The 17,296-nt window shown below is 47.5% G+C and overlaps 1 protein-coding gene across 1 annotated transcript in view; it reads left to right on the forward strand.

Moving 5' to 3' along the window:
• The first annotated feature begins 10,549 nt into the window (after positions 1-10,549).
• The window catches only part of SCARA3 (scavenger receptor class A member 3), a 53,606-nt gene continuing 46,859 nt past the window's right edge, over positions 10,550-17,296 (forward strand). Inside the window, exon 1 of the mRNA XM_044225000.1 lies at positions 10,550-10,738. Coding sequence (XP_044080935.1) covers positions 10,732-10,738 — 7 coding nt within the window. The 5' untranslated portion in view covers positions 10,550-10,731. The remainder of the gene's footprint in view (positions 10,739-17,296) is intronic.

The raw sequence follows: 17,296 nt of genomic DNA on the forward strand, positions 1-17,296 counted from the left end.
GGAGCCTGATGCTGGGCTCAATCCCTGAACCCTGGAATCATGACCTGAGTTGAAGGCAGATGCTCAACTGACTGATCCACCTGGGCGTTCCTCTCCAGGTAGTTTTGATGCACGGCCAAAATTGAGGATTACTGTTTTTCCAGCTTATATGTTACTGGCTTGCACTGTGCTCATTGATCCTTACCCTACCTCTACGTCCCTGTTAAGAGTATGTGGTGTTCTTCTGTTTCATAAAAGACAAAATTAGGGGTCAAAGAATCTTAGCAGATGTTGCTTACACTGAACTGAAATCTGCCCCTTTAACACTTCTCCGTCCCCCGTCTTATTTCTAAGGTGCTATATGTTAAATTACCCCTCCCATACAGGACAGCCCTTCAAACATTTGAAAACACTGATTCTGCCGCAACTTAGATACATTTCTTTCTTTTCTTTTAAGATTTTATTTATTTATTTAGAGAGAGCATGAGTTGAGGGAGGGGCAGAAGGGAAGAGAGAGAGAAAGTATCTGGGGCAGACTGCCCACTGAGCACAGAGCCCGACAAGGTGCTCAATCTCAGGACCCTGAGATCACGACCTGGCCGGAAATCAAGAGTTGGACGATTAAGCGGCTGAGCCACCCAGGTGCCCCGACATATTTCTTTGTACGGGTCCTTCGCTCCCTTCTCGAGAGCGAGGTTGCCGGATACTACTCTGCTCCTCCCTGCCCCAAGGGTGATCCATTTTGTCCTCACTCCTCTGGTGTGGCTTTAGGAACAAACACAAGACCCAGCTTTGGGCAGCCAGGCGGGAGGGCAGCGAGGCACAACTTGGGATTTAATACGAAGCTCCCTGTGCCCCTGAGGCGCACTCTGCTTACTTTTATATTATGTCGTAACACACTGTGCTTCTCAAATTGGTCTGCACCGACCCAGGGGGCAGGCTGCGAGGTGCTGTGAGTACATAAGGACACTCGTAATTGCAGTTTTACTCAGATTTAAGGAGAAAAGTTACTATTTAGAAAGTCATCAGTTTCCCTTCCTTTTCTTCCTTCCTTTCTTTCTATTTTATTCAATTTCTCCCTAAATCTCATGTTTGGAAAGTAATGGATGTTTATTCATACATAAACTTATATTTAGAATGTATGCCTGTGTATATAATATCTGTACATAATATATATTATATATATAAACCAATAAGGGATTTTGCCTTTTTCTTTTCTTTTTAAAAAATTTTTTTAAAAATAGTATTATATACACTGCTTGCTCTTTTCCTCAATATCACAGGAATATGGATATCCCTCCAGGTCATACATAGATAGATTTGAATCATACTTTGCTGTAGCTACATGTTTTATTCAGCCGTTCCTTTGTTCCAGTTTTTTTTCTGTCACTATAAACTGTGCCACAATAAACATCCTTCCACAGGTATCCCTAATATATTGGTGCCTTTACTAGCATAAAGTAGACTCCAAAATTGGGATTGCCGAATAAAAGGAAATTTTAAAAATTGCTGAATAAAAGGATAATTGTAGTCTTCACATTCATATATTCTGCCTGATGGTTTTCCCAAAACATAGTGGTAAGTCCCACTCTCTCTGAGGATGTCCTTTCCCCCTGTGATCATCAGACGGGATGCTGCTGGCCTTTTGAATCTGGGCCAGTCTGGTTTGTGAAAATGACATTTTGCCACCTTAATCCCTTTGCCTGTTTATTATTTTCAACAAATCAATCCCAAGATCAAGAGTGTCATGATCCACCAACTGAGCCAGCCAGGTGCCCCTCAACTAATCATTCTTTTATTTATTTATTTATAAAGATTTTATATATTTATTTGACACAGAGAGAGAGAGATCACAAGTAGGCAGAGAGGCAGGCAAAGAGAGAGGGGAAGCAAGCTCCCCGCCGAGCAGAGAGCCCAATGTGGGGCTCCACCCCAGGGTCCTGGGATTATGACCTGAGCCGAAGGCAGAGGCTTTAACCCACTGAACCAACTAGGCGCCCCTATAGGAGCACTTTAAAGGAATAAAGTGATTTTAAGTGCATTGCAAATGTTTTTATCAAGTTATTATGTGTCTTTTCCCTTTGATTATGAAGGCTCTTAAAATTTTTATGTAGTGAAATTGGTTTTTCCCTTTATAAATTTTTAGGTCTCCTGACCTAACAATGTCTCACTAAAATATTAAGAGTTGTTCTCCTGATTTTCTTCTAGCTTCCTGTTAGTTTTTATATTTAGGTATTTAATCCAAATGCAATGTGTGTGTGTGCGGCATGGTGCGAGTATATGAGGGTGTGTATGTGTGTGTTTATGGTAGGGTTTTTTTGGTGTGTGTATTTGTATGATATGTGGTATGTGTAGTGAGAGGTGTGTGTGTGTGTGTGTGTGTGTGTGTGTGTGTAGGAGGGAGGTGAGGCAAGGATCTAACTTCATTTTTTCCCAGACCTGCAGCCAATTATGTCAACATGATTTATCAAATAAACTACCATATTCATGCTGGGTTGAAATGCCAGTTTGTCATCTGTGAAATTTCTCAGATAAATCTGGATCTGTTTTAGGACTTTCTAGTTTATGCCTCTGATTTATTTTTTCATTCCTGTGTAACATATTGTTTTCGTTACATAGCTGTGAAACAATAATTAATATTGAAAAGGTAATTTCTCCCACCCTTCCTTTACAAATTCTCTTGGCTCTTCTTGGACATTAATTCTCCAGTATGAATTCTAATTTTGTTCCAGTTTGAAAAAAGATAGTAATTGTAATTATAATTGCACTGAAAGCACATACTAGTTTTAGAGGAATTCACATTTTTATATTCTTTCTTCCTACTTGGAAGCATAACGTAAGTCTAGAAGTAAGTGAAACTATTATTTTTATCTCTAAGTAAAGTTTTCTTTTATCAAAGTGAGATATATGTATAATTTGAAAATATCAAATAGTACAGAAAGTACCAACGCAGAAGTGCCCTACCTCATTCCCCACCTTCCCTCCTCTCAAGGCTGCCGCCACGTCCATCCCCAACCCAGAAAAACGTTACTTCTGTATTCAAACAAATACTGTTTCGTTGTGATATGGCACGCAATTTTACATCATTTTTCCAAGTAAGAGGAAAGATTTCAAAGACATTTTTGCTACTTCTGTCATTGTGGTGGTGGAAAAGTTAGAGAAATCTTGATGAAGCATAAAAGTAACTGAAATTTATCCGATCAGAATTCAACTGTTTACCCACTTCCATTCAGCTTTGTGTTCCCGTTCTCTAAGACATGCCCCAGCATGCAGTAGGTGCTTAGTAAATACTTTTTAAATCACCTGAATCGATTCTTTGATTATTTGAGATCTAAGATCTCAGGTTTGTTTGTTGATTTGTTTTGATAGTCTTATCCTATTTTTGATCCATCTCAAAACTGTAATATCCACAAGGTTAGGGAACCTATCCCCGGCACTAGCACAGATCCTCATTATGTGTTTGTGTATTAAGGGAGTGAAAGCCATGCACTGACAAATGTCAATTACATCTTTTTCTCTGTTAGCTTCATCCTTTGTTAGTGCAACTGATGGTGAATCCACAGGTAGGGCTTAAATTCATTCCTCTTGAATTTTATCTTTGTTTTCCTTGAATATTATCATATGTGTACTGTGGACACCTGTCCAGGTAGTTCTGAATTTTGTCCTTGCAGTTTTGAATGAGAAACAAAGAAATAAGCATGCATTCTGGGTCTCCTCCATCCAGAGTATAGATAGGAATGTCCATTAGAACCCTTCTTATCACACTAAAATCTCTTGAAGGCCTGCTATAAATAAATTGCTGTGTATCAGATCCTTTGGAAAATATCTTTCTCAAAAGCATTCATGTCCCTCCAGTTCTGGTCTTTCCATCTTAATATGTACAGTTCTTCTCTACCTGGATACAGGGGGTTTTCTGGTCCTCTTTGCAGTAATCCAAATTACAGAATATCTGCAGGGATTCCTTCCCATTCCTTCCCAAACATCCAGTGGATGTTTGACTAAAAGAGGCTTCTCCTTCCTACACATTATCGAGGCTCCTTTTTTCAGCTATATCCAGCCCCAAATGAAGTCAGCCACGTTCTTTCTGAAGTCATAATTGATTCGGATGAAAGGTCTAAGTACTTTATCTTTTCTAATACCTTGTTATATTAATCTGAAAGATTTGTTCAAGCTCTGATGCATCTCTGTAATTAAATTGCTTTAGGGGCACCTGGCTGGCTCAGGGTGTAGAATATGTGACTCTTGATCTCGGAGTTTTAAGTTCAAGCCCTGTTTTGGGTGTAGAGATTACTTCAAAAAAAATAAAATCTTTTAAAAAGTAAAACTAAACTGCTTTTCTTAGAACTTTGCCCCTACAGAGTTCATAAAATAAGGTATTCTTTGGACAATGTAAAGCCCCCTTTAAGAATTTCTCGGGCTAGAAGAATTCATATTCTATAGCATCACCCACTGATAAAGAGTGGTATTGCAGGGCACGCCTTGGCCACACTATATATATAAAGTACATTCTCAAAAATTCTAGTACTGATAAATGAGAAGTAAGGCAAGAATCCATAGACATGGGGAAATCCTAGGTGACTTTCTGGGGGAAAACAATAAAAGACAGGAAACTTAAGAATTGTGAAAATAGCACATAGTTCAGAAAATGGGCCAAAGAAGCCAAGTTAACACTTCTCCCACCAAACATCTTCAACCGAAAATATCGATGGATTTCCACCCCCCCCACCCCAGAAAATTCTATTTCTTATTTTAAATGTAATCCAACAGGAAAATGGGGTTTATGTTTTCCTGTACAGACCATATTGCTAAAATACTGCTAAGAAATACCCTGGACTGGCCCTCTGGGTCCTTTCAAAAATTTACTCTTGGGCAGCATTGATGGTATGGTGGTGAGCATATCAGCCTTCCAGAAATATTTCACCCCTTAGCTTTCAAGGAATGACCATCTGGGTGATGAACAAGGTGGCATGAACAAGGTGGTAACACTGTGGGAGTTTCAGTCCATGGCATTAGAGAGTTTATTGAGGGGTAAGGGCAAAATCTTGCCAAGGACTGGGTTGGAGAGGGGTTAATGCACCGGAGGTCTCACCAGCATCCACATTTCCCTCTTTCCTGGTGGTGACTGGGCTAAGGGATATTTCCCTGTCCCCTTGCCTTTGGTTGAGGTCATATGACTGAGTTCTGGCCGCTGGAATGGGGCTGATAGTGAGTGTGTGCCTCTTCTAGGTCTGTGCCGTGCTCACCTCCAACCCACAATCCTCCCATCTCTTCCCATTCTCCATCAACCTGGGATGTTGCTTACTGAAGATGGCAACATCGCAGGACAGAAGACTGGATTCCCCCAGCCAACGTTTGTAAAAACTAGCTAACCTGCAGTGGATTGTGAAATTCATGAGAAATGAATTACTGCTGTCTGTCCTTGAAGTCTTGAAGTTATTTATCGGAGCTAGTGCTTCTTGCTCTAACTACTACAGAAACTCTTGAAATGGGATGCCACAATAACAAAAATATAAATATGCAGCATAGCTTAGCAACATGCTAAAGGGCATTTGTTGGATAGAATCAAAGTGAGAGTGTATGTTCTCTGCTATTGGCTGTATTTGGCAAAGCAATCTAAGAGAAAAGATGAACTCAGGAGAAGTGGATGGTTTGCAAAGAGAAATGAAGGGGAATAGAGAGAGTTCAGAATATTTAAGCCTAATAGGGAGGAAAACACCAAGGGCTTCTCAATCCCAAGAGGCAGAAAAGGCCCATTAAGACCCAGCCTTGGTGAAAAGATCAGATTTAAGGATATGACATTCCCAGTCAAGTCTTGTAGCATCCAAGTAGCAACCTGCCCCTTGAGAGATAGAAAGAAGCACAGGGGACAGAAACAAGGAAATAAAGCAGGTTTGGAAACTATGTCTAGGAAAAACTCTAGGTGTGATCACTAGCCCATGGAATCGACTAGAAGTAAATGGATAAGACTTTGCTAAAATTTGAGCGACTTTGATCATATACAAACAGACACCCAAAAACCCAAAACCAACCGAATACATAAAAACCCATATGCCCAGACTTTCACCTTTTATCACTACTATTAGAGCGGTAAAATAACCCTGCTCCAGAAGGAAGTGTGCTGGGAGAACTGAGCAACTTCAGGGAAGACTCAGCCCCCAGCACCCACTTCAGATGTATACAAAACAGGTAGTGGGCCAGGAAAAGATTTCTAGAGAGCATAGCCTAGGGTGTAATAAGCAAGAGAGATCCTCCAGAGAGCTGAACAAGGCCCTAAACAAAGACCTGACCCCATCCCAGGGTTAGGGGCCTTTACAGAATCTGGGAGGGTCTCAAAATATCCAAAGACCTTTAGCTACTCTGTCTCTCTCTCTCTCTTCCCTTTTCCAAATGGGTGTTTTTACTGTGGTTATCTGATCCATGCTGCTCCATGTGAGAGTGGAGCTACGTCAGAGCTAAGGAAATACAGAATCACAGGGAGGCCCTGGACTGTGAGCTGCTGGGATGTGGGGTTGAACCCCATACCACCCCCGGTGGGGAGAATGAGATTTATGTGTGAAGGCAAGGAAGCAAACCAGTATTTGGTGGCTGGGGGGGTGAACTGTGCAGAGAATGCCAGTGCCCACTGATCTTGCTTCATTCTCCATCCATAGCCCACGGCTCACTCTGTTTTCAACCCCTTGCTGTTAGGCAGGCTCTGGCCAGTGAAATATGGGTCAAAGTGCTTTACACCAGCCCAGCCCATAAAATCCTCCGATGCATGGCCCTCCATCCTTTCTTTCCTTTTGCAACAACCTTAGAGCCCCATGTTGAAGACAGTGGTAAAACAAGATGGGACGTCCCTGGGTCCCTGAGTCACAATGTGGAAGAGAACTTCCCAACCCACCCAGGACTGTGATGTGAGTGAGAAATAAACTTTTGTTGTATTAAGATAGTGGGATATAGGGGTTGTCACAGCAGCAAGTGTTACTTACACTGACTAGTGTCAAGATAGGGAATGCCTATATTTATTTAGAAAATATACCAAATAAGAGAAGCTATCAGAGAAAGAGAAGTCAAAGAAGCTTAGAAGAACCAGGAGTATGTAGGATCAGAGAAACCAGGGGAGAAAAGAGCTTCAAGAAGAAACTGCTAATGGTGTTTGTGATGGTTAATTTTACACGTCAACTTCACTAGGCCATGGTACTCAGGCATTTGTTCAAGCATTATTTTTTTGTTGTTGTTGTTCAAACATTATTTTAGATGAAGGTGTTTTTTCAGTTGCGATTAACATTCAAATCAGTAGACTTTGACTCAATCAGATTCTCCTCCATCCTGTGGTGGGCCTTATCTAGTCAGTTTAAGACCTTAATAGAAAATAGAAACTGACCTCCCCCAAAGAAAGAGAATTCTGTCAGTAGACTGCCTTTGGACTTACACTGCAACATTAACTCTTCCTGGGTCTCCAGCCTCCTGGCTATTTGTTCTGTTTCTTTGGAGAACCCCGACTAATACAGTGTTAATTCTACAAAATGATTGAAGAGAATACAAGTTTCAAAAAGGCTATTATTGGGGCGACTGGGTGACTCAGTGGGTTAAAGCCTCTGCCTTCGGCTCAGGTCATGATCCCAGGGTCCTGGGATCGAGCCCCACATCGCATCAGGCTTTCTGCTCAGCAGGGAGTCTGCTTCTCCCACTCTCTCTGCCTACCTCTCTGCCTACTTGTGATCTCTCTCTCTCTGTGTCAAATAAATAAATAAAATCTTTTTTTTTTTTTTTTTTTTTAAAAAAGGCTATTATCCTAGCAACTAAGAGGAAGGAAGCAATTTTAACAAACTTTGGGGCTTGGAGCTACAACCAAAGAAGGAAAAGTGGAAGCAATGTCCTAATGCTGGTGAAGAACAGGATGGGAGAGGAAGTGCTCAAAGGCACAGAGGGAGGAATTGAGCTTTAGGAGAAAGAAATGTTTAGTGCCTGAAGTAGAAAAGACAAAAGCAAGTTCTGGGGGAGCTCCCTGGGGGATTCTGTTCTAAGCAAACCACAGCACTGCTCAAGAAATGATGTGGGACTCTCTAGCTTCTTTAATACAAATGGTTCTGGCATTAGTGATCTGGTTTGTTTTGTTGTTGTTGTTGTTGTTTTCCCCTCTAAATGACCTCTGCCCTATAGCAATTTCCTTTGGCTTCTAATAGAGGTATGACTCATATGTCCCAGTCAAATGTACCCACCCCTAGCCCCAGTTATAAACAGTATTAAGCATTTCTCTCTATCCCACCCCACCACACCTGCCTGTGCCATCTGTGCCTCTGTGCACATGTCCCAGCCTGAGCTCCTTCCTGATAGCCCCTCATCTTCTGGACTGTTGGGGCAGGGTTGGGGTGGGGGAGCTAAGAGTTTCTTTCACTTGACCCTGGGTCCATACCTCTGGCTGTTTTTGGAAGGTACCTGAAATTGAAGCCGAAGGCTTTCACCCAAGGGGTTGTGTACTCTCCAGGAAATCTCTGTCTCCTCCCTTCTTGATCTGTGGTCTGTGATCATCTTGTAGTCTCATCTTTCTGCTTTCCCTTTGAACTATTTCAGAGCTGTGACCCCTCCTGCCTGCCAACTCCTCTCCAGCACTTTCCTGCCACTCCGCAGGGCTGGGCCCCATCTCCCCTGTGTCCTTTTGGAACTGGGGCTCATCCCCTAAACCTCTTCAGGGCTGGAGTCCAGCCCTGCTCACCCAGGGCCCATTTGCAGCCAAACACAGGCCTATTTCATTTCTTTGCTGATGCATTTGCAAATCATAACAATACCATAGGCTATACACATCTTCCGAGTCCAAAGGGTCAATGACAGGGGTGGGGGTACTCCCTCACATCAGGGTTAGGACCTTTTTGTCACTAAACATCTTGGATCAAGCCAACTAAAGAAAGCATGGAGAAGACCAAAGGTCATTTGCTTGTTCTTCTTGTGGATAAATAACTGAGTGCCTTCTGCGAGATGCAGTGTGGTAGCTATACACACAGGTGCCAGATTTAGCCTGCCTGGGTTCAAGTCCCAAGATCTCCACTTCCTAGCTACGTCCCTTACACTAAGCACGTGATTAATCTCTCCTTGTCTCATTTCCTCCACTGAGAAGTGAAGATAGTGTTGTGTTTGTCTCCTAAAGCCACTGGGAAGGTGAAATACATTAACACACAGGTAACCTACAAATTCTACAAAGGATTCCTTTGATGGGACTACCCCCCTGGTATTTACAAAGCAGCTCTCCTGGTCCATGCCACAATCCCAGGAGGCTGAGGTGGACTCTGAATCCAGACTCAAGGAGTACAGCGTGAACTACTACAAGGCAGGCAACAGCCTCTCTGAACCTCAGTCTCCACTTCTGTACAATGGGCACCATTGTTCCTGGCTTCAGCTCTAGAGGCTGTAGTGAGCTATCTTGAGAAAATGGATAGAATGTGCTTTATATGTGCTTTATAAACTGAAACTTGTCCCCCCCTTGGGGGGTGGGGCCTATTAGAGATAGATGAACATCACCCTTTCTGATGGGCTGGGATTCCTGAATGGTAACTAGGGCACCTTCTCGGCTCCTGGCTTAGAAGAAAGTGTCTCTGCTTGAGCCCTACCTCCTTTACTCTAAGGGCCAAACGGGGGTTGGCATGGAAGTGTGGGGATGTGGGGAAAGGCTAGGCGGGGTTGCCCCCACGCTGGGGTCCCCTCTCTCCCTGCACTATGCTGTTGTAGTGTTCATCACACCTCAGCACCCTGACTTGTTTCATTGCTGGCTTTCCTCACCAGAGGCAACCTCATAGAGTATCCCTCACCCTCCCAGAGCTGGGGGCAGAAGCTGGTACATGGAAGGTGGTCAGGGTATGTTCCATTAATGAAGAATGATATGTGAGGACCCCCAGAGGAGAGCCTCAGACAAGAGTCACAACTCCTGACTCGAGGTCACTCTTCCTCCCATGTCACTGTACAAAATCACAGAATTTGGGAGCGCCTGGGGCCCAATTCTCTCCTTGCAGAAAAACGAGGTTTGGAGACTTGGAGTGGCCGCTCAAAGTCACTCACCCAGCGCGTGGGTGACCAACCTTGCTGGCCCCCCGGGACTGAGGGGATGGCGGGGATGCGGAATTTCAGGGCTGAGGCGGGGACAGTCCCCGGCAACCCGGGGCTGGAAGCCGGGGACCCTGCGTTGCCCCAGTCCGTCTGCCTCTCAGGCGGGTGAGGAGACCGTCCAGGGCCGAGACTTGCTCCCAGCCACGAGGCGGCCCCCAGGCGGGCGGCGGCTGCCAGGGGAGGGGAGGGGTCCCCCGCGCGCTCCCCGGGGCTCCACGGCCTCAGGGCTGGCGGGTGAGCTGGCAGGCCCGGCGTTGGGGACCCGCGGCGGCACAAAGAGGCCCGGCCGCGGCAGTTTTGAACCTCCCGAGGAAGTGGATCTGGGCCGGGGCCCAGGGCGTGACGGGGAGGGCGGGAGCGCGCCCGCGAGCGAGGGGGAGGCGGGAGGCGGGGAGCGCGGGGCGCGGGGCGGCCGCAGACCTAGCCGGCCTCCAGCGGGAAGCGCGCGCGCGGGCGGCGGCGGCAGCAGGATGGGCGGCCCGGGGCCCCTCGGCTGCGACCCCGCGGACCCTCCCCTCGGCGCGCCGCCTCCGCAGCCGGGCGCTCGAGCAGGCGGCGTGTAGGGAGGCGAGCGGGCGCCAGCCGAGGAGCCGCCGGCTTCACCCCACCCCTGGCCACTCCGCAGCTCGAGCCGCCGCCCCGGGGCGCTCCCGAGGCCCCGCAGGAGGGACCATGAAAGGTAAGCCCCGCGAGCGCGAGGGCCGAGGAGAACCCCCGCTGGCCCCCCGCACCCCCACCCCACCCCGGCGGCGGGGCTGCGGAGGGGACGAAGCTCCCGGAGCGAGCTCTGGGCTCTCGCGCCCTTCTGATCCTCCCGCGGAAGGCATTGATGAACAGGACCAAGGGAGCCCTGATGTTTAGAGGAGGGGGAGAGTTCACACGCAGCCCCCTTCACAGTTCTCTTCTCACTCTGCATTGCTTTATCCTCCCAAATAGTTGTAAATTCCAGAGAAGTTTCTGATCCCTTTAACCGGGTTAGTGCAAAAAGATGCCACCAGCCCAACTTTCTGGCCGTGTTAAAGCCCCATCCAGGCGACCCATCTCAGAGGCTCCTGCAGCCCCTACCTAGACTTCTGGGCCCGGGGCCAGGCGTAGGACTCTCCTCCAGGAGCTTCAATCCCTTCCTCAGGAGAGACCTGTTTTGTCCAAGTCCTTCAGCCCAGACCTTGCCCTACCAGACCCCTAAACCCTTGCTGACCCACCCGGTGACCTCCCAGGGACACAGCAGCTGGGGAGGGCCCTTGGTCCAGGCCTGAGCTTTCCAGAGGGCACTGGGTCATCTCCACCATAGCCCTTGCAACCAGGTCCTGGGATGGACACAAGAATAGGACTTGGTCCCAGGTGCTCGTACCTGGGCCTGGCTTTCTGGAGGCCCCGGAAAGAGCACACTTTGTCTTAACACTCATTTTCAAGCTAGGGGAACAGCAGGCATTGGAATCATCCTACGGGACAGGATGATTTAGGTTTTGAATGCTCTCTTCTGTGCTTGCTAATAATCCCTCCCTAGCGCCTCCCTCAGGCAGGTGCTGAGCTCCTCCTAGTAAGAACCTCCCCACTCCTTTGACTTGTTGAATGTGGGGACTGAAAAAGACCTTGGAGATCATCTAAAGGGCTTTAAACTCTACTCTCCGGTGTTGTTGAAGAAGCAGCTCTGTTGGTGTCCTTTACATAGAAGGGGATGAAGAAAGGGTTCATAGGCAAACCTCTGACAGAATACAGCCAACATGTTGTATAGTTGAAGAAACTGAGATCAAACAGGTGGAAGCGTCTTCATGGGTATGCAAACCTGTGCCCCCCAACAGGTCCCCGCACTCGGAAGGCCTCGTACTAGGTTTATTGTCTTGAAATTCATAAAAACTTTTAAAGAGGGTCCTCTCATGCTTTTGTTTTGCACTGGGCTCTACCAGTTATGTTTCTGGTCCTACGGCTAGAAGAAGGAACTTGCTTAAGAGCCACAGCTAGTCACGGGGACCAGAGCTTAGGGGCCCGACTTCCAGGCCAGAGCACTGGCTAACATACCCTTACCTCTCTGTTGCTTCCTTCCCTCTGGCCTCTGGCCCCTCTGTGCTTCCGGATGGCCTCACTGTGTCTTGGGCTGTCTGGGATGAGACAAGCAATTTATAAGCAACCCCAGGGAGTTCCCTTGGCTGCAGAGAGCAGCCTCACCCACAGAGCTCCTGCTCTCAGCTACCACATCTTACAGAACTGCACCCACCCCCGTTAGCTGGCCTGGGGCAGGTCATTACCCAGAAATCTCTGGAAGGGTCTTAGACCACATCTCACCACAGGCTCGGGGCCCACACTGCTCTGGACCTTAATGACGATGGTAAGATGCTACACGTACTCGGAGTGGTTTGGCTTCACCAACATTCTTGACAAACACTGTAAGAGAAAATCTAGTGAGGGAAAGACAAGACAGAAGTCCTCTGAAATGGTGGAGACATCCTGCTCCCATTGAAGAGGGAGTTAGGAGCACATGACCTGCTTTCTGAAACCCAGCAAGGCAATTCCAGTCTTCTGAGTGGAAGAGGAACAAGCTGATGTGGATGACTATTTGGTGGAGAAAGGGCTGGCTGGAAGTCTGTGGGCTCCCTCCTGGCATTCCTAAGGTCTGCTCCCCTCACCTCCTTTTCCCCATTCTCAACCAACAGCCTCACCAACCAGGTGGGGCCAAATTCCTATTCGTTGAGGCCTTTGGGGCAGCTCTTGTGTATTTTTCCTCCAGCCTCCAGGAAACCTTCTGTGATCCCTTGTAACACCCCAGGGGCATAGGCTGCAGAGCTTCAGGGGAAGACAAGGCTTGATTTCCAGTACACCTCTCTACGGGGTCTTCCCTCGTCCTCCCTAGGAGCCAGGAGGAGCGACCACCTCTACCTGACATGGAAAAAGCAGGGCAGACAGCAAATATTTGGCCTTTGGATCATGGAGTTTGAAGAAGCAGGACTAGATTTCACCCACACGGAAAAAGTAAAGTGCCCAGCAAAGCAGGGCAGCCCTTCCAGGCTGGCCCTTCCCCAAGGGGAACCGGCTTCCAAGCCTCCTCCAAAGGCCCACCAATCTGAGAAGTACATCTGTTGGCCAACATTCACCTCCCCCCTCAAAGCCAAACACGGTGATGTTATGCTTTGTGGGGGAGATGGGTGTTGGTGGGGACGGCACTTAAGGAAACGCGTGTGCTGAGGAGCACAGCCACCAGTGGCCAGGAGCCAGGCCTCCTCTGCCAGCCAAGCTGTTTCCACCCGAGGGCCCCTCCTGCCTGCTTGCTTGCCTGCCTGCCTGCCTCTGGCCAGGACTCCCAGGCAGCCTCATTTTTCCATGCAGGCCGGTACCTGGCCCCAGGTGTCCCTTCTCGAACCCGAGGGCATAGAGCTGCCACCAGCCCATCTTGGAGCTTCCCACTGGCTTGTCTGAGACGTTAACAGCCACCTGTGGGATTCTGTGCACATCTGTAGTGAAAGCCCTCCCAGCTCTGTCAACCCCCCACCCCCACACACTGTAGGAACAGCCTGGTCCCCTGGGATTGGAGAGTCAAAGACCTGGGCTCTATTCCTGGCCCCACGTGAGGCCCTGGTCAAAGTGTTTCCCTCTCTGGGCCCCATTCTCCTCCTGGGTGGTCCCTGAGGCCCCTCGTGTCCTGACGTAATGTGACCCAGCCCAGGAACTCTAAGCCTGAGGACCATTTGGGGAGTGGAAGTGACTCGGTGGAGAGATGGTTGGAAGCAGGCCCACCGCACGAGTAGTTCTGTGCCCCTGGGAGACTTGTCCTTAGCTGCCATGTACAGGGCAGAGTCACACCCTGCTGTTCTCCCAGCGTAGGAGGAACAGCCCCTCCCTACAGGATCAGAGACCAGTGCCCACACTCCATGGACAAAAGTGTGGACAGGCAGAGAAAGGGCTGCAGAGTACAGCCGTGTGATCCCAGGAAAATCTACCACATGGGGCTTAGCAGAGGAGATTGTATCCAATCACAAGTGGGTAGACTGTGCCCCCTTTGAAAGCCTGACCCCCATCCTCAGACCGTGGGTGCTAGAAAGAACCTGATTCTAGAAGAAAAGGAGCTGATGTGGCAGGGTGTAAAGAGGCATTAAACAGCTCACTTTTTGGGGGGGACCTGAGGGCTCGGATGATGGGGATTAGTTCCAAACCCTCGGACACACACACACACACACACACACACACACACGCGTGCGTGTGCTCTGCTGACCTTGCCCTCCAGCTGGGGTAATTTTGATACTCGAAAACTCACATCCCAAAGCTAATTTGAGAGAAAAAAGAATTCTGCTTCTCAGTAGGTGTTCGCTGGAATAGCTTAGCAAGTTTCCTGGAGGACAGGCAGCTGTGCTAGGTGTGAGGCCTGCAAGTCCAGCAGTGGGACGGATCGGGCCCCTCATCACTCACATAGACGCTGCCCGTGTTTGCTTCTGTTTCGGTTAGCAGGTGCATGTGTGTGTGCATGTGTTGTGAGCACTGAAGCCCAAGGTTAGAGGGAGCCTTCTCACCCATCAGCTTTATAAGCTCGTAGCTATAATGGAGTCATTGATGCTCTCTGGCCACCTCCTCGGCAAGTACATTGGATCATCTTTAATGTTCGTTCCAGCTCTAACATCCTCCTCTGTGGTTTCTCCTTCTGATAGGGCGCGCTTATTGATTTATTTTATTTGAGTCATGTTGACACACACCGTTAACTTAGTTTCAGGCTTAGGACAGAGCTGTGCTCACCAAAAAGTGTGACAGCCATCTGTCACCCTGCAGCACTGTTACAATATCTTTAGCTCTGTTCCTTGTGCTGTGTCATTTATGCTCAGGACTTATTCACTCTGTAACTGAAAGCCCATATCTCCTACTCCCCTTCACCCATTTTGCCAGCCCCCCCCACCTCTCTTCTGGCAACCATCTGTCTCTTCTCTGTATTTATAGATCTGATTCTGCTTTTTGTTTATTCATTTGGTTGTTTTTTCCCCCTAGATTCCATGTATAAGTGAAATCATATGGTATTTGTCATTCTTAGTCTGCCTTCCTTCACTTAGCATAATATTCTCTGGTTCCATCCATGTTGTTGCAAGTGGTAAGGTTGCACCCTTTTTTGTGGCCACGTAATATTCCACTCTATATACCGAGTATATATACAATCCATCTATCTATTGATCTGTATCTATTTTTCTCTCTGAATAAGACTGTGGAACCCACAGAGTAGTGTTAGAATGAGAGGTGAATACATATGGTGACCCTGGCTGCCTTCTTCTCGCCTCCCTCTCTCCCAGTGGCTGTCACTTAGGAGGTATCCACTACATCCGCCAGTGTGTAAATCTGAGTCCCCCGTTACGCTGAAATCCTTAAAGGCAAGAGGAACATCATGGGATTCCCAGAACCTAATGTTGGTCTCCAATAAAGACTTGTGCTTCTATTTCACATTTACTGACCATCTGCCGTATGTCAGAGTTTTTATGTCTATCTATACCTAAGGGCCAAGAAAGATGCAAAGAAGGGCTCCACATCCTTTCTTTCAAGGAGCTTACCCTTTGCTAGAATTGGTTCTTTCCCTCCCTCCTTTGCTGCTCCTCTTCTGGATGACCCTGGTAGCAGCTGTGGAGCCTCTGGTTTTTAGGGGGCACCCATTCTTGAACAGTCTTACCCAGCCGTGTGGATTTGACACATGGGGAGAGGCTGGTGCAGCCAGGTTTACAACACTGGGCTCTGGACACCTATTACAAACAGGGTAACACCTCTCGCTAGAGACCTGCAGAGACCTCCTTCAAGGCTCAGATGAGATACCTTCACGTCCACCTGAACCCTAAGCTAAGCTATTCTTTATTCTGGGATGTTGCCCCACACTCCAGTGGTTTCTGCCCTTAGGCAGACAAGACAGACACACTTAAGAGGAAAACCAGATAATGAAGGGAGAAGAAGATACCAATCAGATGACTGGTCTATACAGCGGATTCGGTAGGAATCCTGTGGAGAAAGAGCATTAGAAGTTAGCGCACCTTGGAGAGGATTTCAGGAAGAGTTGAAGGGTAGACATAGACTTGTTGCATTTAATCTTTTTATAGTACATATGCATTAGGAAAATTTTTGAAAAATTTAGTAACGGGGGAAAGAAAAAGTATTTATGTGAACTCCTACTCCTCAAAAAAAATTGACAAGATTTGGAAGAGCAGTCTTCCAGAAATCTTTCTGGTTGTGTTTGCACACAGATTTTTTTTTTTTCATATGGATAAGACTATACTTTCCATGTTATTCAGTATATGTATTTTTTTTTTAAGATTTTGCCCATTTGTCAGAGAGAGAGAGGGAGAGCAAGCATAAACAAAGGGAGCAGCAGGCAGAGGGAGAAGCATGCTCCCCACTGCACAAGGAGCCAGATGTGGGACTCAATCCCAGGACCCTGGATCATGACCTGAGCTGAAGTCATCAGATGTCCAACCGACTGAGCCCCGCAAGCATCCCTCTTTATATGTTCTTTAAAAAATTCAACAATAGAACATAGATATTTTCCCTGGGCCAAAAATAGAGATGTGCGCTATTTTTAAAATGGTTGCATAATAGTCCATATATGCCTTTCGATCATTTATTTAACCAACCCCTTCTTGATGGGCATTTGAGTCATTTACGTTTTTCCTTGGATTTATCATAGCATGCAGTGATAATTCTTACACATCCATCTTTGTCTCATGGTGTAAGTATCCCCTGAGGAAGAAACTCCTAGAAGAGGGTTTGGGGAGTCCAAAGGCACGCTCATCTGAAGTTTGGAAACAGAGCGCCACACTGTTCCACAGGCACAAGCAGGCCCTTCATTCCCATGGGGTCTGAGGTGTAACACCTGGAGCGAGTTTGAGGAAGGTGGGGAATTTTGATCTTTTCAGGAAAGGAGGAAGTGAGTTCATCTTTGGGGAATAGCGGGTTGAGAAGAGGAGGAGTGGTGGCGACGATCCAGGGGCCAGGACTTGGCGAAGGCAACTCCACACCACTCGCAGCTCCCCAAAGGGCTCCTCTCCAACCCCGCTGGGTTTCCCCTGAGCAGTGCAGAGAAAACAGGCTGAGGGGCTGAAGGCGCAAGGGCCAGAAGAGAAAGGTAACGGCTCCAGCAAGCTGAAGCTTATCCCGGGGGGGCTCCACTGATGGCAGGATGGAGTAAGGAGTAAAAAGGCTTAGTGCAGCGGGGAGTGGGAGGGGCAGTGGGAATGGTCCTGGAGACCCTGCAGATGGACCGGCAGGGAGCTTTCTGCTGCAGAGGCTG

The sequence above is a fragment of the Neovison vison genome, chromosome 11, assembly GCF_020171115.1.
Source record: "Neovison vison isolate M4711 chromosome 11, ASM_NN_V1, whole genome shotgun sequence".
NCBI classification, from domain to species: Eukaryota; Metazoa; Chordata; class Mammalia; order Carnivora; family Mustelidae; genus Neogale; species Neogale vison.